This window comes from Rhinolophus hipposideros, assembly GCF_964194185.1.
Source record: "Rhinolophus hipposideros genome assembly, chromosome: 14".
Taxonomy (NCBI): Eukaryota; Metazoa; Chordata; class Mammalia; order Chiroptera; family Rhinolophidae; genus Rhinolophus; species Rhinolophus hipposideros.
The window spans coordinates 16741192-16766316 of NC_138060.1; the positions used below are offsets into that span (position 1 = coordinate 16741192).

Below are 25125 nucleotides of genomic sequence, written 5' to 3' on the forward strand. Positions count from 1 at the left end.
GACCAAATGATCTGAAGGGATACATTGTGCCAGGAGGGACAGCTGGGTGTTACCAAGGAGCACAGCAAATGCATTTTATGTTCCTCTCTGGAGGTCACATCTCTGCAAGGTTTTTCTGCTCAAAAATCACTCTTTCAAAAATGGAAGCTGACTGAGCAGCGTGAGAAGAGGGTCCCCATTTTCGTCCTGCAGACCCAGTGCCCTTGGTTAGACATCCCTGTAGGTTTTACCCAGCCGCTCATGTGGGATCCGTGGTCTCAGGCGAGTCCTCAGTCAGATGGCACACCTAGCTGTACAGCTTTGCTTGCCTGAGATGTAGTCGATCATCCCAGATTCAGCTGGAACAGTCTGTCCTTCTTTTGGGACATTTAGATTAAGATCTGGGCATCCTTTTTCATCTCTGTACTTTTTCCTTTTTTGGGAAGTTAAGATAATGCTGGACTTCAAAGGATGACAGATGAGAGAGAGAGGACATGTCAGTGGATCTGTGTGGTCCCTTCTGGAAGCCAAAGGTAACGTTATTTTGGGGAGGAATTCCACCTGTAACGTCTGACATGCATTGAACACCTATCGTCGAGTCCATCAGTATGAGTTCCTATTATTGCCTCATCCCAGATAGGATTGTGATCTGCCAAGATCGGAGACCAGTTTTTCTAGCCCATAATTCAGCAATGGGGAGTAGGGTAGAGTGGGAGGGGTTGGAGTCAGACCTTAAGACCCACTTACTTGGGGTCTCTTCCCCCACTCAGGTTCTTATCTTGGGATTTCAAGGCTGAAGTTTTCCTCTCCTCTGAACCTATCCTGCCAAACCAGGCCCAGTGTTGCTCATCTAGCCAGAGCTTAACTAAACAGATGATAAAGGTGCAGGAAAAAAGGGAAGGTAGGACTGTGGCATCAAAATACCAGTCTCATAGCCACCCACGGCCTCTGGGGTCAGAGCATGTCACTGGTGAGATTGTGACAGGTGAGAGGGAGCTCCAGCTTTGTTCCTGGGGTGCCTAGGGAAAAATCCAGTGCTGCCGGGAATGGATGAACGCAGGAGACCAAGAGGAGGGCAACTTATGGGGCAGGCTTGTACCAAACACATTACCGAGATGATCTCATATCATCTCCCCAACAACACTGGGAGGGGGTAGAAGAGTCACTGCCACTTCATAGGGGAGGAGACCAAGCCCGTGGAGGTTACATGGTTAGCCCTAAGTCATGGGGTATTAAGGTTATAGGGTATTGTGCTCTGACCAGAAAGGTTGACTCATACTTTATCCCTAGATCCTTTGCAGAGAATCAACATATTCTTTGAGCCAGTGATACGAACTTTGTCACTTGCTGCAGAGGCTTTCTACTGATTTCTAAGCTCTGGGGAAGCCTCAGCAAATGTCCTGAAATTACCCTTGGGTTCCGTACACACCAGTTCGTGAACCCTGAGCAGGAGTGGAATCCCCAGTAAATGGTTCTCCCCCTCCTCCTCTTCCACCCCAGCCCAAGGGGAAGCCGGGGAAGCCCTTTTACCAAGGTAAACACCTACAGAGTTTATATCCCACCCAAGGCTTTCCAAGAAGTCAGTAGGAAATGACCGACTGCACAACCGCTGAACCACAAGGCCTTCCTCTGGCCCTGTGGCTGTGATTAGGCCACCACTGCCACCTCTGGGTGTCTTATTGGCATTCTCCACCCAAGAATGGGCATCTTTGGCTTCATTTTCCAGACCTGGGGATAGTTATGTCATGATGGACACATTACTTCTGTGGCGTTCTTGCCAAAAATAACACAACCTCCATCTAATTGTGAGAAAACATCTTCTGGGCCCAAGGCTGGCCTTCCTGTAAGGGGCACAGAACCACGACTCTGCTGGCAGCCCTTACCCCTTTCCAGGAGGTCGAACTTCTTTTTCCCCCCTCCTTTTTTTTTTCAGTTAAAGTTTATTGGGGTGACAATAGTTGGTAAAGTTACATAGGTTTCAAGTGTACAATTCTGTAGTACATCATCTGTATATCATATTGTGTGCTCACCACCCAGAGTCAGTTCTCCTTCCATCAGGAAGTCAAACTCTTAAAGTGCTTCAACTCATCATCTGGCCTTTTCTGCCTCCCTCGACAGAGTAAGAGCTTTGCTTCACTTTCAGAAGGCAGATGTGGAGCCAGGGACCGCAGAGAGAGCTAAATATTTGGCTTCCTCTTTCTCTGAAGATCTATAGAGCCATGTTTGGGCATGACCAAAATGAGTTTCAGGCAGTGGGCTGGCGTTTGCTAAAAGGAACTTATTGGGGTGTGGGTATGCATTTCTCCTTGTGCCCAAGGTTAAGTAATGGTAACATCCTGTATAAGAGAACTTGAATGTGGTTTTCTACTAAACTCCAATATTTTAGGGCTGTTTATTAGATGTGTTTAATCTTGGGCCAATTTAACCAGTAGCAGACTAATAAAATAAATTTGGGCTTGCTGCCAGGACAAATGTTGACTTACCCTTATAATGTTGACTGAAATGAATAACTTTGAAAGTAATTGAGCAGTGAAACCTTAGCCAAAAATACAGTGTCTGAAACAGTGGTTCTGTTTTATTTTACTGGCGCTGTTAAGGGATTATGCTCTGTAGCGAGTCTGTTGCTGCCTGCTTCAGCTCTTGGAGAGTCCCATATTTTACTGAATTATTTCCCAAGGTTCTTTCTTTTTTTTTTTTTCCAGCCTATAAATCATCATTTGGCAAAAGTTGATTTCCCCATAGCAGACAAGTAGGACAGGTTACATTTCCAATATGGGGGCAAAAATTCAATGATAATAATAAGAATAAAGATCACAACTTGCTTGAGGTCTTCCCTCAGAAATAAAATGGTATGCTACGAACATTAGCCCTTTCAGAGTTTGTAGTGAAATTAATTGCTTCTCCAGGGTATCCTGGATGAAATCCAGCTAGCTCCCTCCACACCCCACCTTTCCTTCATTTTGCCGTTCAGTTTATATGAACATTAGAGAGCTATATTTTGCTAGCATGTGTTTTGGACTTGAAGGAAGCAGGGAAGGCCTGGAGGAAATGAAGCCAGGATGACCACAGAAATGATCATAAAGTGTGATTTCTTTCAATCCTCATTGTTTAATTTGCATTATATGGGAAGCTGTGTTTGGGGCAGGGACTGAGCAGGTGTTCAGAGGCTCATGCCAGCATTGTCTGAGCTCAGATGTCCCCCTAATGCCTCTCCCTTAACCAAGACTCCTCTGGCTCAGACAAAGACAGACTTGGTATACAGGGAATAAATATAATCTCTCCAACCTTGATGTATTCAGTTTTATGGCCCTAAGGGTTGACAATTCAATTGTGGATTTGCCCAGAACATCTTATGATGTCTCTATCATATGTTTTTTAGCATTAGCATTTAGAGGAATTGTCGCATCTGCAACACTGCAATCCAACACCCTGTCTGCAGCTTGGCCATGAGACTGAACTAAGAGTGTTCTGTGGATTTTATTTATCCCAGCTCTCCTTATTCCCCATTAGCAAACAAACAAAAAACCAAAAATCCAGCACTTATCTTTTTCTTTTAAAGAAGGAAATTGGAATGTTTTCCTTATAGCATCTGATACGGAGCGAGTTGAGCCATTTCATCAAAGTGGAAATCAGATCTCCCTTGGATGCATAGCTTTATGCAACCAGCCTCGCAGCTGGAGAAAATAAACATGAGGATGTGGCCTCCATCTTTGAGATTAGCCGAGACAAAGGTATCAGGGATCCTTCTGGAAGCTGTTCCTGGTGCTTTGTCAGAGTCCACCAGGCCGGTAGTTCCTTTGTTGAAATCACTGATAAGCATCTCAAGGGGGAAATTAGAGTTCTGAGTTTGAAGACCTTTTGCTTACCTTATGGGTTAGAAACCAATAATTCTGAAATGCATTTGGCTTAATCAATGAAGCCAGGTTTCCGTTGGAATTTGGGCCTCATGTTATGCCTTTCAACTTCTGGTAACAGATGACACCAGGTCAGTTAGCTCTGTGCCAGGAAAAAGAGAACAGAAAAAAAAAATGGATGGAAATTTGGGGGTTAGAAACCATTATTTCGTTATTTTCCTTTTTCTAAAAAATAAGATGAAGAGTCACGTTTAGTCTCCAAAGAAACTTCTTTTCCTACTTCTGCAGCCCCACTTCTCTTGCTCAGACAGCTTTATAAAGGCCTGCTCATCTCTGCCTCTGTATCCTGCAAGCACCTGTAGTTTGCTGGGCCCTGCCTGCTGACTGCCTGCCCCACTCCGTGCCCGCTCCAGCCAACACTGACTCTCTTGCATACTTTGCCTGGATCAACCTTCTGGTTCTCCCTGTCCAGCTGGGAGACGTTCCCCCAAGTGAAGTGTGACACCTGCACACTTCAACGAAGCCCACTTTGCCTATGTTGTGTAAACACTCACAGAATTGGATTTAAAATGATGCACATGGTCTCAAAGTAGCTCTTCCAATATATGTATTAATCACAAAGGGAGTACAGTGTCCCCCCTTATCCACAGTTTAGTTTTCCACAGTTTCAGTTACCCACTGTCAACCACATTCCAAAAATATTAAATGGAAAATTCTAGAAATAATTCATAAGTTATAAATTACACACCCTTCTGAGTAGCGTGATGAAATCTCCTGCCTGTCCTTCCTGCTCCATCCCATCCCATCCTGCCCAGGGCATGACTCATCCCTTTGTCTAGCCTATCTATGCTGCCTGCCCATTAGTCACAGTTTTTAGATTATCAGATCGATTGTTATGGTATCGTGGTATTTGTGTTCAGGCAACCCTTATTTTACTTAATAACGGCCCTGAAGAACAAGAGTAGTGATGCTGGCGATTGGAACATGCCAAAGAGAAGCCATAAAGTGCTTCCTTACATGAAAAGATGAAAGTTCTCAACTTAAGGAAAGAAAAAAAATTATATCCCAAGGTTGCTAAGCTTTACAGTAAGAACAAATCCTCTATCAGTGAAATTGTAAAGAAGGAAAAAGAAATTTATGCTAGTTTTTTTGGTCACACTTAAAACTGGACGTTATGGCCACAGTGCCTAAGTGCTTAGTCAAGACGGAAAAGGCATTAAACTTTATTACAGATGTGTATATATAGGGGAAAAAACATAGTATGTATACGCATGTTGTTCAGTACTATCCACGGTTTCAGGCATCCACGGGGGGTCTTGGAACACATCTTCCACAGATAAGGGGGGACTGCTGTAGTAGTAACTTTACAATCGAGGAATCTAGCAGATGCACCTGTATTAGGTTCATGGGGCTGCTGTAACAAAGCACTGAAATCAAGGCGTCAGCAGGGCCATGCTCCCTGCAGGAGAATGCTTTCTTGCCTCTTCCTAGCTTCCGGTATTTGCAGTCAATCTTTGGTGTTTCAATCTTTGGTGTTCTTTGGCTTGCCAATGAATCACTCCACTTTCTGTCTTATTCATCACATCGTATTCTCCTTGTGTGTCTCTGTCTAAATCTCCTCCTTATAAGAACACCAGTGATTGGATTTAAGCGCCACTGTAACCTAGTATGACTTCATCTTAATTTGATTACATCTGCAAAGATCCTATTTCCAAATAAGGTCACATTCACAGGTTCGGGGTAGAACTGCAACATATCTGGTGTTTCTTTTGCAGGGGGAGGAGGCACAATTCAACCCATAACACCATATTAACCATATTAACCATATTACTGGTTAACATCACCAGTAATAAGATACAGTAACACAATGTACCCCAATATGCTGTACTGAGAAGGTCATATCACTTCTATTATATTCTTACCAAAAATGTATTATATGAATCTAATCATGAGAAAACATCAACTCTAAATTGAGAGGCATTCTACAAAAAACTGGCCAGTACTCTTCAAAAGTATCAATGTCATGAAAGACAAAGTGATCTTGAAACACAAAGGACATTAGTGGGGAAAATGGTGAAACCCCAATAACTGCTTTAGTAGTTCAGTTAATAATGTTGTAGCAATGTTAATGTCTTAGTTTTGATAAATGTATCGTGTTATGTAAGATGCTAACATTAGAGGAAGTGGGGTGAAGAGTGCACAGAAACACGCTGTACTATTTTTGCAACTCTCCTGTAAATCTGAAATTATTTCAAAATCAATTTTTTTTTAAAAAAAAGAGTGCATACATTGAGTGATCAGACAAATTCGCTGGTTCTTAGAGGCAAAGGGGAGGGAGAGAAAAAAGAATCTAGTAAAAACATACGAATTTTTAGTCATATTTCAGGCTCTGTTAATTGAGAGCTTGCTTTTTACAAAGCACTGTGCTATGTGCTCATCTTATGTCTTGAGCGGAATAGTTATTCCTTGGGCAGAATAGTGTAACAGAGGTGTATGGTCCAGTATATGATCCATATCTTACCTTTGCCACCTGAGATATATGACCAGTATAAGTACTTATGCTGATTGAACCTCGACTTACTCATCTGTAAAATGGGGATAATGATACAAGCTCTCTCATAGGATGTTCTGATGATGCTGTGAGCAAATTCATGTAAAGTTCTTAGCTCAGTACCTGACACGGATTGTAAGTTCCCAATAAATGATAGCCCTGACCCACAGAATTCTCACTACTGCCTTATGAGAGGATTATTTCCCCTTTTTTCAGCTGAAGAAACTGTGGGCAAGTAGCTTGGCCCAGGATCATCCAGCTAGTAAGTATGATAGCCAGACTAAAGTAGACAGATGGATGATTAGATAGATTTATTATTATTATATATATGGCTCATTCTCAATCATTTAATTAGAAAAAAACATTCACGGGATCTGCAGGAATTCTTTGAGAGGCAAGATAGAAAGCAAGCTGTCAAGTCCTCCCAAAGAGGAGGATTGGGGCCATTTGAAGTAAAGCTTATGGCTTGGAAGGAGGCAGAGGCAGGAGTAAAAGAATTGGCCAGTGAGTCAGTGAGAAACCAGAGAAGGGTGGGAAGGCCTTGGCAGTAGGAGGTGTCAAAGGAAGTGAGAACACCAGAATATTTGTGGTGACCTAGAAGTTTTGAAGGGTGAGAATCTTGGGCATAATCTGTAAAACAGTGTGAACCACCCTTTGCCCCTAAGGAAGGGGGTGGTAAAGTTGAGGCAATTGTAGTGTAATGAGCTTTATATTTATCTGATCAGAGCTGGAGTGAGGATCTGGCAAGGATGGGAGGTCTTAGCTTTCTTAGAAGATGCTGCTATTGTAGGAATGAAGAGAATGTGGGAGGCAGTCATGGGGAAAGCAAAGCATACTCACAAATTACAATAGATACAACAGAGCAGGGGTCTCCCCTCCATGTGCAGTCTGATCTTGAATGGCCCCTATTTTCTCTGAATATTTCTAAGGTAAGTCAGAGTTGAACTCCACCGGATTGTTTTCTGTCCTGGAGTTCAGTGATCAGGAACCTGTTGTTGGGTTTCTTAATGAGAGCAAATAAAAACAGTCAGTAGATTAAAACAAAGTTTAGGGAGTCTGGCTGCTGGGATGATGCATGCCTCTCTGTGGGGTTGCTCATCTTTAAATGTTTCAAGGTAGCCCTCCCAGCTTTGATTTCACAGCTATATGGACCTTTCCCTATTCTGCTCTATATTAGTTGAGACTTATTTAAATTTGGTAGTGGGATTTTTTTTTCTTCCCATTTTACCAGGTTTCTTCTAATTACATTCAATGTCTGTATCTTTAGTGTCTTTTCTCACTAGGCCGTCGCTAACAACTGACATAAAAACTTCAGATGGCACCCGTCTGCTCCAGTCCGGCATTCACTGGTACATTTGCAAAAAAGTTTTCTGTCCATTAAAATAAATCTTTATATCGTGAGAATTTTGATCATGTACCATAGACATAGTCATGTGCCCGGCCCCCAGTTTTGACAGTTACCATCTTGTGATCAATCCTGACTCCTGCACATCCTTTTACACCAACCCCCCATATTCCTTTGAGAGAGGTCCCAGGGATCATATCATTTTTTTATGTCCTTTATTTGTATATACATTAATGGTTGGTCAGGGAAAGTTTATGTTTTCTTGGGCTGATTTGTTTGAAAAATTGAGAGAATACAATGCAGTAGGATGGGATTTACTCACATAAAAGGCGTGTCAGATATATCCCCTGCTCACGAGGAGAGGACCCTGCACACCCAGCTTCAGGAAGAAGGTGCACATCAAGCCTGTGTTCTCTGCTGGAGCTGAGGGCTGGTCCCTGTGGGAGGGTGCTGTGCCTGGGTGTCGTCCTTGGTATGTCACAGTACCCAAAGCTGAGGCTGAGAAACCCTGACCCAGGACAGGACCCCTATGAAGCCAGCAGTAGTGAGGGGGAGTGGTCAGCAAACTATAGCCCGTGTGCCAAATATGGCCCACTTCCTACAGCCCTCAAGCCGAGAATGCTTCTATATTTTTTAATGATTGGAAAAAGCAAAAGAAAAATAATATTTTGTGATATGTGAATATTATATGAAATTCAATTTTAATGTCTACAAATCAAGGTTTAATGGGAGATAGCCACACTAATTTATTTACATACCGTTTATAGCCAAGCCCTGGTGTAGGACATGGGTTCTGGAGCCAGCCTGCCTAGCTGGTGCCTAGCGGGATATAAAGATTAAATCCTGCCTACCTTTTTAACTGAGTTATTTTAAGTGAACTGCTCATTTCGTGCCTCAGTTTCCCCATCTTTAAAATGTGGATTGTAATAGTAGCTGCCTTGGAGGGATGTTCAGAGGAATAAATTAGTATCTGTAAAGCACTGAGAAGAGTCCCTACAACAAACATTAGCTCGTTATTATTACGTAATGACGCTAGAGCTTCTCTGAGTTACACTCTGAGATTGTAACTTCCTTTTTAATGTGACGACGAAAGCATCCTACACAGTTATCAGGTGGATGAAACTCAACCCCTGTGTGTGAAGTTCCCAGCACACCTCCTTCCACACAGATGGAGCCCTGCTTTTCTGGTATTTGTAAGCATTTGAAAGACATTTTTTATGATTCCATCAATTCATGGGCAGAAGCATCTGCTGGCACAATTGATTTTCCCTTGTTCCTGGCCAGGTGTAGAGCAGCCAAAAGCCATGCTTCCTTGCAGTAGAGCAGTCTAAGCCCAGCACCGATGGCTGTGTTTCTGGCCCTTTCTGGGCCACATTTATGACTCAGTGAAGGTAGAGTCTCAGAGCACCTAAAGACATGATGTGTAAGACCCTCCTTCTGCTCCCAGCCCCATTCTGGCTGCAAAAATGAAGTGCAGGGAGAATGAATGAGGGTTTCCTGTGTGCCATGCCTATTAGAATGGAACTATTTTTGAAGGAATAAAAAATTATGCTAGATCATATTGCTATGATAGGCATTTTCTTACATTGTATGTAATCTGCTTCGGTTTTTATCTCTTGGAAGGGAAAATGAGGAGAAAATAAAAATTATTGTATCCCCTAGGGAAGAAATAATAAAATATATTTAATTAAAAGCCCATATTGAAAATAAAATTGCATAGAATGCTTTATTCCCCTTTGTTTGTAGTTCCAGTACAAGAGATATTTTACATTGCTGAATCAATTCCTTTATGAAAAAAAATTACCTCCATGCCTTTCTTCATTCTCACTTTCCCTTCCTCCCACCTCTTCCTTCCTTTTTCCCTTCCTTTTTTCCCCTTCCTTGTCCTCTGAAAAGATGAAAACATTTGATAAAAAGTTAATGCTTATTCATGATAAAAATTCACAGCAAACTTAACATAGAAGGGAACTTTTTCTACTTGATAAAGGGCTTCTGTGCTCTCAGCAAACATAATACTTAATGATGAAATTTTCATAATAATCACTTTAGATTCAGGAATTAGACTAGCGTACCTACGATCTCAGCTTGTAATCAACAGTGTACAGGTGGTCCTAGCCAGTGCAATAAGACAAGAAAAACAAGCTATAAGGCCTGAAAAAGGTGCAACAGAACGGTTATTCAGAAAACGCTGCCTACACAAAACACTCAATGCCTTTTTCTTTTTTTTCAAACCTCTGTAGTGAGATGCCCTCCTGCCCTGTCTTAAAATTGCGTGGTGGGGGTGGTGTCTGCACTTGAAATAGAACACTGTGTTCCTGGGTTTAGCACTGACCTTGCCCAGCTTTGTCTGGCAGCCGAGTTATTGGGCTAGGAAGCCTCTACAGGTTGTATTCTGTCATCTCTCTGTAAAGCCGGAAAGCATCCTGGTGTTGCATTTACTAGTTCTCAGTAGAGCTATTTAACTAGAATCTGGAAACATTTTTCCAGAAGGTTCTTTTTAGACAGCAGTAAAATGTAGCTGGAGACATACTGAGTAAATAGAAAAGAAAATCAAAGTAGACCATGAATTTTTTTAATCTCTTAGTCTTTGTGAAGCTCTCAAGGAGAACACCATAATTCATACTTTGCTCATTTGGGTCAGGCATAAAGCCTCCTCCATAGATCCAGCAACCTGTAAGTGTTCTGGTTGTGAAATTGCACAACCTGCCTGCTTTGCTGGGTCATAGCACTAAGTCACACAGCAGTAGTTTCTGGTTCGATTGTTCGTTACTTAGGAATGTCAGATTGCCAGAGAACAGCCTGATGTTTACTTCCAAATGGTCTCTGCCTTGGGAAAGGAGATGTAATTACAATCTCATGTAGCAGCATTGCACACAACTGCAGAGGGGCCAGCATTTGCATCATGCATATGTCTTGTAGCTGTGCAGAAAACACCTGTCTGACTGGGTCATGTAAAATGGACAACAAAGTCAGCAGAACTTTAGAAAAGATGACACAGCAGGTGGAACAGAGCTGAATCTTCCCCTATCCTGCCAAGCGTGCATTGCTCCCTGTCCCTGCTCCCTTTTTAAAGCAAGAGAACGTAGTTGGCATTTATCCTTCAAGCTCCCCATTCTGAAACAGACTCTGTGACCCGGCAGCTTTAGCCATTAAAGAAACAAGAGACCCGGGAGCCTCTGGACTTTGAGGTGTATGCAGGATTATCTGAGACCAAGTGCTGCTACCCCAGAAAATCTCCCGTCACGCTTGCTGCAATGCAGTTTGTGCCACCAAAGGTGGTGCTACCACAATGCTGGCATTTCCAGCCCAAGCAGGAACCATTTAGAGAAATCCAGGGGATACTTGAGAGCCTCTGTGTGTGTATTTACGTGTATGAGTGCGTGTGTGCATGTGTATGCATGTGCGTGTGTGTGCCTGTGTGTGTGTGTGTGTGTGTGTGTATTCATTATGCTGGTGGAGCAGCTCTGACGTAAAAATTGTTTCTAAAAAAACCTCTGCTGGGGACAGATGCTTGGGCGCCAGGAAGTGGACAGGGCGCATGCTGAAGGGCACTGTCACCTGGAAACAGCAGGGCTATTGGATCTTTCTCTAAGGCACTTCAATAACGATGATGCGATGTCTCTCATGTGGGGAGATTCATCCTTGTGTTTTGGAACTGAGCTTTCCCCGTGTTTGGAGAGTTTCCTGCTGTCTGTTTAGCTCAGCCAGCTTAGAAGCTGGAGAGGTACCCAGCAGCCTGGATTCGTTTTTTGTCTTGGAAAAGTATTTCACAGCTTCGAGGAATCGTGAAGTCCCTCCTGGACACATTGTGAAGTTGTTTTTACACTTTTCTTTTTGAATTTTTCTATTTAAATGCCGGAAAGGAGGTGTCTATGTCAAAGAAGGCTTCTGATTTCTGAGGCTGGCAAGGGCATAAAATGACATGAGAATTTCTCTGCAGAATTCCAAATTCAGGCAAGATTTTTCCAAGGACCTACTATGTTTAAAACACCCTGCAGGGATGTCCTAGAGAATCTGAAGTTCTGGCTTAACCCTTGAAACTTTGAAAGCAAGCCATGGCTGAAAAAGAAAGATGAGCATCTTGAGGTTCCCTCTGGAAATGACTGAGTTTCGCCACAACATTTGGCACGTTTGGCTTTTTCCATCAACATTTGGGGTCTTCACGTGCTGTCCAGCATCGACCGCAGGTCAGATGGAGCTTAGGAAGACAAGGGTAACTGTTCTCTTTGTCTTTGTAAGGTGTTTTTGTCTTTCATCTCTCTCTTTCAGCCTGTTGTTATTTATGTAATTCTCATGTGCAAGAAGAAGTCACTAGAATTGATAGGCTCCCTTGCACTCATCAGCTTGGTTTGGGGTAACTTGCAGATTTGCACATGTTTTATGAGGCGGTGATTTTCATAACTTGTGGCTAAATGTAATATAAAAACCAATGCTCATGGTAGGTTTTCTCTTTGCACAGTTTCTTTTGCTGTCTGGTTGTTATAAGTAGCAATCTGTACATTTCAAGTATACTGAGGATACAAATATGCTTTCCTAAGAGCCCAGTAATAGAAGTTATTTAAAAACATTTTTTTAAATATAGTTAAATAAGTAAAAAACAAATATTCTTTGTAGTTTAGAAAAGCCATTGCATGAAAGAAATTTGGAGAGTGGCTGCAGCCAAGGTGAGGAAAAGGTTTTAAAAAAGATATAACCAGAAGCATCAAAAGACAACTTCCCAACAAGGTCATTGGATGGAAAATCTGAGGCAGCTTTTCTCTACGGGAGGGGTTGAGGAGAATGATTTTACTGAAGGGAAGCTTCTAAATTAAAAGCTGGCAGATACTGGGAGTGAGGGGTAACAAGCAGATACGGCCCATTTGCTGTCTGCTCAGATGCTGCTTCTGTTGACATCCCCCTGCTATTTCTCCTTCCCTGGCTCCTCAGCCAGGTCATCTCCACAGAGCTATAGTGAGACAGGGCACGGTTTACATTCCGCAGATCTATGTGCAGCCAGCAGCTCGTGGAGTGGGCACAACTATATGGTGGAGCTATGTTGTCTTCATAATTGACCTTGACATTTTCCTTTTTCTTTTTTTTTTTAAACCTACAGGAGCCTAGTAATAAACGGGTCAAACCCCTTTCCAGAGTCACGTCACTAGCAAACCTCATCCCTCCTGTGAAGGCTACTCCGTTAAAGCGCTTCAGCCAAACACTGCAGGTAAGAAGGACATGGTGGGCTCGTGTTTGCAGAAAATCTGTTATGCAGGAGGGGACATTTCTGTTTTACCCAGAACCTGCCCTGGTTTCAGAATGGCCTGAATCAAGGTTTATTTCAATAGAGGGGAGCAAGTGAGGCCAACTGCAAGGAAGAAAGAGGTATTTTCAGGTTGTAAACTGGGGTGGGGCAGAGTCCTTTGAGAGGTTACTTGAGGGGTGATCTCTACCAGGTCTTTCCTCACAGTTGTATTTCCGAGTTGTGCACCCCATCCAGATGCGCTCTCACACGTTTTGTTCTAAAATATCTATGGGCCTCCTAGGGAAACCAGCACATGACATGAGCTGGGGGACAAGAGAGCCTCGTGGCTTAGATTGGGGTCTGTAAATTATAGCACATGGAAAAAAAAATTCAGCCTACCTTCTGTCTTCTTATGGTCCACAAGCTAGAAATGGTTTTCACTTTCTAAAATGGCTGGTGGGAGTGGTGGAGAGGAAGCAAAAGAGGACTGATATTTCACAACATGTGAAAATTACATGAAATTCAAATTTTGGTATCTGTAAATAAAGTTTTGTGAGAACACAGGCATGCCCATATGTTTATGTGTTGGCTAGGGCTGCTTTTGCCCGGTTGTGGCAGAGTCGAATAGTTGTGACAGAGACCATATTGCCCACAAGGCCAAAAATACTTACTATCTGGCCTTTTCCAGAAAACGTTTACTGACCCCTGGCTTAGAACAAGGGCCCTGGAGGGGAAGTAGCTCAGTTTTGACCTTGCATCTGTCACTCAAAGACTTTGTCACTTTGGGCAGATGATTTCACATCTCTAGGTCTTGCTTTTATTCCTGGTGGGTAAACTGGGGGTCATGCCACAGCTCCTTTATAGGAGCATTGTAAAGATTTACAAGATAGTGCATTTAAAGGACTTAGTTTATTGCCTTGGCCCTTAGTTGGCAATCTAATTCACTAATTAGTTAGCTAAGTAGTAACTAAGTAGTAGATAATATCTATTGTAACAATCCTTTGGTTAACAAGTGGTTGTACTTGTTCTAATTCATAAACTCCTGATAAAGTTTATCTTTTAAAGTGAAAATTGAGATTTCTCCAAGGCTTTGTACCTAATTTGATAATCATAAAAATCCCCTTGTAGACTGAGGCCCACCAAAGTCATGCCATGAAAAGGCTCACCTTGTTTAGCTGAGAAGTCTTGAGTCTGCCATTTCTCACTTGTCCAGAATACTTTTCTTTGTAGCATTTTTAATCTTACCTTTCTGAGTCATTAAGAAAATTGTGGACTGAAACCCAAGGCCTGTCCCATGCTATGACAATCTATGACTTGAGAACTATTGGAGTGTCCCTCATCTCCCATCCCCGTCGTTGCTTCCACACCATTCAGCCAATGTGCTGTTACTCAGTGTAGCCAAAGCTGTTCTCTGCACTTTCCTGTAGACGCCACTCTTCTCCAATGCTTATCCCCCATCCTGCCCATTCCTCTATTAACTCTGCTAACAGTTTCTCCTGAATGAACACCTCATCATGTAATTAGCTGTAGGTTTGGCTCTGTTTCTCTCGGTGCATGGACCTCTGAGCCCCTGGGTATTCTCTGATCCCCTTTGTAGGAGAACAGAGGAGGAAAAAAATAAGGTAATCTGGAGGAACCAGATGAAGGGCTTTGAAGCTAGTGGAGAAAAATGTGTTTACCTTCTCTCCGCTGGGACCAGTCCCTCAGCCTTCTGGCCAAGTTCATCGCAGGTTTCCCCTGGAAGATTCATCACCGCTCCAGACCTGCACATCTGGTCTTTCACTGAGTTCTGCTTTTCAAAAATTTTTTAGCCTGTCTACTGCTATTTCACCCTTTCCTTTCCATCCCAGTGGCTGTGGCTCAAGTTCATTCACACTGTAGTATTTCCCTGCTTGATTACAAGACCTCCATGTTGCCAGCCATGTCTTCCCATTGTCTCTCCTAGGACAGCCCCCCCTCTCCCCAAGAAAGGCCTCCCTTATCCCATGAGTATTGAGTGGGCCTCTTCATGCACCTGGCTCTACTTCTGCCCTCGTGTTACTCACATTCCAGATAGAGTTGCCTTCTGACAATTTCATGGCCACATCTGGCCCTCAAGTTGTGTATTGTTTGGCTGCGTGGTGTTTTGACCTAACATTTAAAACTCCAAATGGTCCATGTAAGAATCTGGACTTCTGACTTCTCTTGAGGAATTGGGAGACCTGACGGTGCTGGGCCTATGTTCCCACATGGCAGTAATGACTGGACCTGAGGAACCAGCCAACTGTCACCTACAGATGTCCCCACTTCTCCCAGTTGTCACCTTAACACCTAGCCCCTTCACTCACTGTCATTATCTTGCCTTTCCTGTAGACTCTGTTTGTGCTCCTGGATCGAAGGAGAGCGCTGCCTCTGCCTCCTACCACAGCCCAGCCCTGACTACATGTGGCTTTAAGATCCTCCATTGTCATACCTTCAATATCTTTCCTTTGGCTTCCTAGGCAACCTTTATTTCTTTTCCCATTTCTGTCCTACACAGATCCTACACTGGGAACCCTGCAGGAAATATTTAATCCCCTTGAAAATTTGCATTGACCTAGAGAACTGGGACAGAAAGACATCAAGCCATGTCTGAAATCCAACAGACTGAGGCCAAGCAAGGATGAGAAAGCCAGACCCGAGTGAGGGATCTGACATGTGGAAATTGGTTTCTAAAACCTCAAAGTTTTTTTTATAACAAAATAGTTTTTTATTGACTCTTTTCAAATACCATGATAGGTAACTCCAGGCTCCATTTATGGACAGAAACAACCTGGCAGAAGCAAAACAGTTATTCATAATGGTTATGTCCATAGACACAGAGAGAACTTAAGCAATGTGCTTAGGTTGTGAACGTGTCCTTGGGGAGGTCAGCCAATGGGAATATGACCCTGAGGTGGTATGCAGAGTTAGACAGCCAAGTGTGCAGGGTGATCTGCAAACCATAAAGAATGCCATATTGTCCCCCAAATATTTTGGTCAGTCATCTTGGGGCATGCAGTGCTAATTCTGCAGAATTATTTCCAGTCTTAGCATCTCAATAATATTCTCATGATTTTATTGCTTCCCTGACCAGCTAAAATGATATAGAATGCTAATGTAGCCTGAGAAGCAGGGAGGATGAGGTGAGAAGGGACGCAGGCCCCCAAGGGGTACTCAGTAGGCCAACTTCATGTTCTTGTTCGTTTGCCTACGGTCTTGATGCCCATTCTAAAAGGAGAGGAACAGAAAGCAAGAAGTGTAGGGGCTGCCCCAAACCTCTCAGCAGTCATTCGTTTCTTACCCATATGTGCGTATTACCAATACCTTTTCAAGGTGGTGATTGAGCAGCTTGGTTCTCTGCCTCTGTACCCCTCGTCCTCGGCTCCTGGCACCTTAGAGTCGTACTATCCCTTTGGTTATCCAGTTACTTCTCTCAGATTAGGCTCCGTTTGTTATAGGAGAAGAGATGACTTAGGCCCAAACACCCAAACATGATGATTTAATCAATAATGGACCACTTAGCAGTCCTTCTCCTGGCTCCTCAGGAGACTACAGATTAGCCCAAGAGGAGGATCGCATGAGAGCTTGGGGCTGGCAGCCACTTCCAAAAAGGTTAAAAACCCAGTCACAAATGGAGTGGTCCTCGCAGCAGTCATTTAGGAAGACACTGTAGGACTTGTTCTCTCCTGCCTCCCCTGTGCCCCATACGGACTGGGGGCTTGGGCCTCAGCACAAAGGCGGCATTTGTGGAAGTCGGAAAGGGACAGCCGACGGCATGGCGCTCTCTGTCTGCTTCTGACCAGGGAGGCTAGCGCTGCTCGTAGATGGAGCACAGATGTCTGGATCCCTCTGGGCCTATAAATCCCCTCGCTGGCCTGCCCAAGAGGAAAATGCAACCCAGCTCTGAGAGGGGCCTGCATACACTCCTGCTGGGGAGGGAGGATGGCGAGCTTGCCTTCGCCGGTCGGCCAGTCACCACCCCGTCACAGCTGTGTGCACCGGGTGGACTCATTTGAGTCCAGTGAATGCTGCAGCCTGCGGTGTTCATTACACTGTGACTGAGTGCTGCCTTCTCTTTGAACATGCACTTTATTTCTTTTCCATTATAAAAGTACGTGTTCATTATGGAAAAATACAGGAAAGGAGAAAGGGAGAAGACTGCATATACCTTCCCCTCTAAAACAACTCCTCTTAATCTTTTAGTAATTTCCTTCCAGTGTTATTCTAGGTATAACTACATAACGTACACATTCTGAGCCTAATTTGGGGTTCCTCCCAGTCGATCTAGCCTTCTCTTTGTGTGACCTTTACATTTAGGATGAATCCTCCCCCAGGGATTGTGGATGATCTGCTGCTCTTGCCTCTCCGTCGGTCTTGGCCCCACATATTTCCACGCCATGCGGTTAGACACATAAAGGTTCCTCTTCATCATTGCTACTGTCCCTTGGGAGAACGCATCTGAATTAAAATTAAATAGTTCTGTTTATTTCTTGTAATGCTTTTGGCCTTGGATTTTCTTTTTTCTTTCTTTTTTTTTTTTTTACTTTGCCTGGTGTGTTTTGCTCCAACTTTTATTTTCATCCTGCCTTTTTCATTTAGCTGGATGAGAATTTTTTCTGTTGCTTAAGGGAAACATTATATCACAGTTATTCTTGGAAAATGTGATCTTAATGGATGGAATATATATTCCAAAAAATTACTTTTTTTGGAATTTTTACATAATCAGTCTCCTATTGATGGATATTTAGGCTGTGAATGTTTTTATATCATTAAATAACTCTGTATTGAATGACTTTTGAAGGCATTTGTTCTTTTTTTGAAAAGTACCTTCTATTGTGCTTTCTTTTCCAGTTATATAACATCATTTAAAAATGAAAAACATAGAGAAGCACAGAAAAGGGAGTAAAAGTTACTTGTAATCCCAAATCCCCATCACCAAAAACTTCTGCTAACATTTTGGCATATACCCAGGCAATCTTTTCTTTTACTGTATATATACCTGCATGTGTATTTTTAAAAAAAAACAAAACAAAATCATAATCATTATGTATTATTTTTAAGTTGCTTTTGTCTTAACAGTATAAAATAACCTTCCAGTATGAGAATATATTTTTGTATCATTAAATATTTTTCACAGACCTTCAATGGGTATTATATAGTGTTTCACCAAAAGAATATACCAGTTGATGTCATCGTTCTTCCATTGTTGAACATTTAAGTTGTTTCCATTTTTCCACTATTATAAATGACTGTGCTCTAAACAGCCTGGGACATTCCACCTCACTGCTGATCCTTACTCTCTCTTTGCCTGGGTGGCGGGAGAGTCGTCATTGCTATTTCAGCTCATGGAATATTTTATCATTAACATTATCATACAGAAACCATTTTATGGTGCCCAGTGAAGAGGTTGGGCTGCTACCCTGCAAGGCTTCCTAATTTTTGACTTGCACTAAGCAAATTCCACAATGTTTCTCCCCACGCCTGAACCAAATGTTTTCTTCAGCTTTTCATTCATTCTACTCGGACTCTCTCCCAACTACAGAAAGATTTCTCCTTGCACTTGGTCTTGATTGATTGATTGTAAATTGATCGGGTGACTCCTTACCATGGTTTTTAAATGTGCATGAATCTAAACCAGATTCTAGATGTCTGATTCCATGTTTATGGCATCACTTCAAACTTGCTGTTCATCGTCTTGCACATTTGTCTACTGGTTTTGTTTATTTTCTTAGTTAATATCTCTTCATTATGGAAAATAAATGTAGAGAAGTATGAAGATGCAAATAAAAATCACATAGTTTCACCATCAGGGTAACACCTATGAACATTTGTGTATTTAAGTAGGGATCTTCCTTCTCTTGCTTAACTCTACATGTGAGACCTTCCCATTATCATTAATCATCATAAACATTTAAAAAAATGTTTTTAACAATTATATAACATTTCATTTTATGGTTACACTGTAATTTATTTAATCCCTATCGTTGGTCATTTTAGGCTGTTTCTAGAGCTTTTGCTTTTATAAACACTGTGGTGCCGAGGGGTTTTCACCTCCTATACGTTACCCTAATGGAGGTCCCTCAAGGAGCTGTTTGGTCCAAGTAGTTCAGAGATGCACCTGCTATTTGCTAGTGAATGAAACACCTAACTAAGCACTAATGATAGCGGTTCAGTCAGTGGTATAACAACAATGATAGGTAAGATCCCACTTACCTAATTTCCACATACCCACATACCAGGCACTTGGCTAAACCCTTGACGTACTTTTCTTATCTAATCCTCACTATAACTTTGTGGGGTGCTTATTATTATGCCCCTTTTACAGATGAAGAAACTGAGACCCGGAGAGATTAACTTCTCCTTTGTCCCTTGGCTATTAAGTTGACTTGAAGCCATGTCTGTTTTACTCCAAAGCCTGTGTTCTTAATCCAAATCCATGTTTTATAGTCAAAAGACTGGACTCAGTTCCTATTCCAACACTTACCTTGTCCCAGTACCTTAATCCTCAGGTACTGGGATTTTTTCATCTATTGAAAGGGGGCAAAATACAAGAATCTGTCCAATGCCTCTCTCAGGATTAACCTGAGGGTCAAATGTGATGGAGGCCACATAGCTGGGAGGTGTTATTTCTCAATTTAAGTTAATTGCTCTAATCAAGCCTTATGGAAGAGACTCCTCCAGGATGCTACTGGAGAACATTTTCTGATCCCAGCTATAACCACTGTACTTTTCAGCTTAACCCATTGTAATAGCAACATAGAAATGTGTTTTCCTCTCATAGCCCCACCCTAACTTCCAGCCCATTTAATATTAAACCATCTGCTACAAAATAGCAATTGTAAGTATAGGGAATTTCCCTGGCTTGAACTCTTTATTAGGTCACGTTATCTTGGCTGTAGAGACCTTCTGTTTTTTTGGAAAAGGGTGAGGGAGCACCCCGCTGAACAGGCAGCATTAACAAACCAAATCTGTTCCATCATACCTAACCTGCTGGGTTTACATTTCCTTTGACACGTGTAGAGGGCCCCTTTTTCCTACCTGACAGACAGCCCCTTTTTGCACCTGCTGCGTCTTCCACACACCCAGCTCAGGCATAAACATGAGCACTCATTTCCTAAATATGCATTATGTTTGTCTATTATGGCCATTGTTATTTTAGCTGCCAGTAATTAAGAGCTTTGGGTTTTTGACTCATTTACTCTGCCAGATTCCATCATGGAAACTCTTGCTTGTGCTGCAACATTTTTCATTCCAGGTCCAGAATCCCCACACTCAGGGAGAACCTGTGTATGTGTTTCTGTTTTGTATGCAGTCCCTCCCAAGTCTGGGCCCCTCACTTTGAGGTGAGCCTCTCCTAATCACTGTGGACCAGTGTTCCTCACCCCAGGGGACGGACATTCAACAATGTCTGGAGATGTCTGGGTTGTCACACCTGGGGTGGGGGCACTACTGGCATCTGGTGGTTAGAGGCGAGGATACTGCAAAACACCCTGCAATGCACAGGACAGCCCCACACAACAAAGATTTTTCTGGTCCAAAATGTTAGTGGTGGCCAGGTTGAGAATCCCTGCCACAGACTGAGAAGTAGCCTGAAACTCATCTAGTTGGCGTACACATGCATCACACACGCATTACCCTCGGGGAAGCAGGGTGGGATATTGGTTAAAAATGAGGAGAGCAGGTGGACTGAAATAGACCCGACCTAGAGGTCATTCTGAGTTTACCGTTGACTTGGGTTTAAATAATGCACTTGATCTTAGCCAAAAGGCCGAGAAGCGATTGGGTTTAAATTCTGGAACACCATTTATTAGCTACATGACCTTGAGCGAAGTGTCACCCTCTCTGAGCCTCAAGTTTCCCCATCTGTAAAATGGGTAGGAATCCTTACCTCTTGGATTCCTAAAGGTCCTCTCACAGTGGCCGGCACATAAGCATGCCATTAATTCATGAAGCACCATTGTTGAGGTCCTACTCGGTGCCAGTTGCTGCTGAATCCATCAATGAACAAAACAGATATCTTTGCCTTCAAGGTGCTTACTTTCTATTGGAAAGAAACAGACGTGTCAAAATCAAATGGTAAATGATATCATATGGCACATGGTCAAATTAGAAAAAAACAGTACAAGGGAATGGGCAGTGGCAGGGGCACTGAAAGGAACGTGGCTAACTCTCTCGCAGTCTCTTCTTAGGGTTTTTTCTCCTAGTAATAGTCACATGTTCTTCCCCCAGTTCCAATCCTCTCATCTAATTGTGCCCAGTTGTATTAATGATGGATAGGTATAGTTCGTGGGGTGTGGTCAGTGCCATAGTGAACCCCCACCCATAGCTTGGGCCTGGCTGGCTGTGAGCTGTCCCCAGGACCAGCCAGCTGCTGACCACACACCTGATCAGTGTTCTTTATTTCTTCTTTGGGATTCTTCTCCTTCCTAAGTGGAAGGAAATTTTAAAAAGACAAAATGTTTTCATCCAGCCTAAATAAAGGTGTAAATCTGAAGTTTGACTGGCCAGAGAGCTAACCACTCAGTCACTATTATTTCTACAACTGAGCAATGCATTCCCTCTCCTTAACGAAATCTCAACTCCTACCATGTTTCCCTGAAAATAAGACCTAACTGGAAAATAAGCCCTAGCATGATTTTTCAGGATGACATCCCCTAAACATAAGCCCTAATATGTCTTTTGGAGCAAAAATTAATATAAGACCCAGTCTTATTTTGGGGGAAACATGGTAGAGGTCCCATCTCACAGAAACCTCCCCATAATGCATGGTTGGCTTGTAGACAGCAGGTTTGGCCCCCATAATAAAGAGAGCTGAGGTTTTGGATCCAAATAGATCTGGTTTTGAATCCTACCTGGGCAAGTGCCTTAGCCTCCCTGAGCTTCAGTTTCCTCATCATAAAGTAGGAATAAACTCCCACCTTGCAGGATGGTTGTGGGGATCTGAGAGAACTCATCGGGAGTGCTAAGCTTGGGCAGGCACACATGGCCTCTGTGACATACCTGGTGATTTCTATCCCCATCCCTTCTCCCTTTGTCCCCAGGCCAGCAATCACTAAGAGAACACAGAATGAGGAATTCTTAGCAATAGACCTCACATCTCTCTTTTTCTCCCCAAACTGCAACCGAAGAAAATCTAACTCTCTGGGAAATGTTTCAATAAGTACATTAAAATATGCTCAATCTCACACTCAAAACAGGAAACTGAAATTAAGGTGTCGTTGTTTTCCCTATCAGATTGATGATAATATCCTATTGATGAGAGTGTGGGAAAAGTGTACTATCACGTACATACCTTTCTGAGGACAGACTGTTAGGTGGTCAATTAGGCAGTGCATGTCAAACTTCAAAATGTTAGTACTTCTTAGACCAAGGAATTCTACCTAAGGAATCTGCCTTACAGAAATACCAGCACAAGTACACGAAGGCTGTTCACTGAGGCATTTTTTTGTAATAGCCAGACATTGGGAATGATTTGAATGTCCATCAGTTAGAGGTTGTTTGAATCCATGTGGTCCCTCCAGACCATGGGTGACTAACTGCAGCCATGAAAAAGAATGAGTGACTTTGGAAGATGGAAATGTTTTGGAACTAGGTAAGAGTAGTGGTTGCACAACACTGTGAATGCACTAAAGACCACTGCATTGTTCACTTTACAAATGGTTAATTTTATGTCGTGTGAATTACACCTCAATAAATTATTTTTTTAAAGAGCTAGTCTTATGTACTAACGGAGACATACTACTGAGTGAAAAGAGAAAATATTCCGTTTTCTATGAATGTTACGAAATGCATAGAAAAGGTTTGGAAAGTTCTAGAACAAACTTAATAGCAGTTACTTCTGGGAGGTGGGCTTGGGAAAATCAGGGCATTTGTACCTAATTTTATACACTTTCGTAGCATATGAAAATGTTAAATTAGCAAAAATTACTTTCAAACTGGTGGTAGGGAGAGGGGAGTGTGAAGTTGTTCAGGGAGTGAAACTATAGCAGGTGGGGTGGTTGATTCTCTTAAGTGAAAGTGGAAACTGTCTTTGGTTGTGAATCTTTTTTGTGTTTTCTTCCCTTTCGGCTCTTTAACTCCCGCCCCGGCCGGCATCCAAACCACTAACTGAGAGGAGTGAGTTATTTGATGACTCACTAAGCTTGTTTTGACCTTTCTGTGCCTGTAGCTAATTGATTCTGAGTGCTGGGGATCCGCAAGCATTAGTCTGGTCACTGTTTATAAGGGCCTATTTTCAAGAGATCACAAGGATTTGCGAGATACCATTAGTGAACTGTGTATTTGGAGCAAGTGCTTTCTTGACCAGCCCAGGGCTGATCCAGTGATCATGAGCTCATTCATGAGCCTAGGAGCTCACGGAGGCCCGTGCCAGCCTGAGAAGCTGTGTTGGTACTTGCAAGCAGAGCTAGCTTCCTGCTTCCAGAGGTTGTAAAAATACCCTGAAGCCCCTTGGAAGTTTCTTTTCACGTTTTTCATTTATTCTGTTTTCTTGAATTATAAAAATTTGTATACTTAGGATAAAATTACCTGTAATGCCAGGCAGAAACAATATAGAATTTTGTGGCGTTCCCTTTATATCTTTTTCATGTGCATTTTTTAATAGTTATTAGCAGTGTTCATATACAGATTTTAATCCTGATTTTAACTTATGTAGAAGGAATTTTTAGCAGTTAAAATTATCTCAATTGTTTTAATGGCCAGATAATATTCCATCAGGATGGATTATAACTTATTTAACAATGCCTTTAGGTTGAAGAGTTCTCTTAAAATTTACTTTCTTAAATTTTATTGTTGAATCTCAAAATATTTGGAAGCTACCTTACAGTGTCTTAGTGATGACAGCACATATGTCACATGCAAAATCAGTTTCTGCCCTCAGAAAGTGGTCATCTGAACTCAGAGCAGATGACCACTAAGCATGATAAAATGTGATTGTTACTATATCAGAGATATGTCCAAATTGCTCTGGAACATTGGTAAAGCCTTCCTAGAGGAGATATTTGAGTTATATCCTGAAGAAGTTAGGAGTTAGCCACTAGGAAATGAAAGAAAAGCATTCTAGGAAGAGAAGACTGCTCGAAGAAAGCACAGTGGGATGGCAAAACAGAATGCATTTAGGGAATGGCAGATAGCCTGCTAGGATAGCCTGGTAAGATTAGAGAATAGAGGGATCATGGATGAGTGGCAGGAGGTGATTCTAGATATATAGACTGTGGTCAGATTACAAGAGGCCTTCTTTACCAAACTGAGGAGTGGAACTTCACACTAACGGCCACAGACACATGGCAACAGCCACGGCAGTGAGCACTTGCTGAATAAGAATGTGGTTTTTGAGCACAGCAATACCTCAATGCCAAATTTGCCTCATTTGGCAAAGATTCCAATAAATGTGTTGAAATCTTCTAGGCTGAAGGCTAGATACGATGCACTCAAGCTTTCTTCTTGATCATTCGTATTTGTCAAGAGAAAGCACTGTGGTAGTATGTTTCAGCCACCAGGGTGGACTTTGGGTGGTTAGACCACCCCAAAGTCTACCGGAGCCTGTTTATAGATAAGAAAACTAGGGACAGGCCTCATTTGCTGCCAAGATGATATTTAGTATGTATATGAATTGGTACTTTTCAAGTTGACAGAGCGTCAGCTGAGATGAATGTAAACAGAAAGGGGGAATTATTAGCCCCTTTCATAAGAGTGGCTCTTTCTGGATTCAAGCACAGTGGGATCCAGGGGCTCAAACTGTGTGCAAAAAGCATTCTTCTTCCTTCCCTCTATCAGCCTTTCTCTCCATCCTTCATTGTGTGTGTTGCTTTATTCTCTCCTATGGCAGACAAACTCTTCTTTGTGACCAGAGAGAGTTGCTACAAGAAACTTCTACTATGTTATCCTTTGAGTTCACAATCCCAAAGGAATAAAGACTCTTTGGGGTACTCATTGGTCAGGTCTGGGGGACCCCACCCAAATTATATGAGACGGGATACGCAAGGATAGTGGGACTCTGTTTCTAGCAGGAAGAGAATACAAGGCCGGCCAGACTTTTTTTTTTTTTAAAGACATTTGCTGGTAACCGTTGTTCTTCTGAAGAGCGGGGATGTCCACTGGAAAAACAGAGTCCATCGCTGGTGTGAGAGCTGCTTTTGTGCATGTTCTTGTGCTGTTTCCATGCCTCACAGAAGGGATA

At 42.5% G+C, this 25125-nt stretch overlaps 1 protein-coding gene across 2 annotated transcripts in view; it reads left to right on the forward strand.

Moving 5' to 3' along the window:
- The window catches only part of ARHGEF3 (Rho guanine nucleotide exchange factor 3), a 61669-nt gene that overhangs the window by 13902 nt on the left and 22642 nt on the right, over window positions 1-25125 (forward strand). The window contains exons 1-2 of one of the 2 annotated variants that reach the window (XM_081072949.1): window positions 11243-11942; window positions 12822-12929. In XM_081072949.1, coding sequence (XP_080929075.1) covers window positions 11802-11942; window positions 12822-12929 — 249 coding nt within the window. In that variant the 5' untranslated portion in view covers window positions 11243-11801. Of the gene's footprint in view, window positions 1-11242; window positions 11943-12821; window positions 12930-25125 lie in introns of those variants that run through there. The other variant, XM_081072948.1, reaches the window with a different exon arrangement.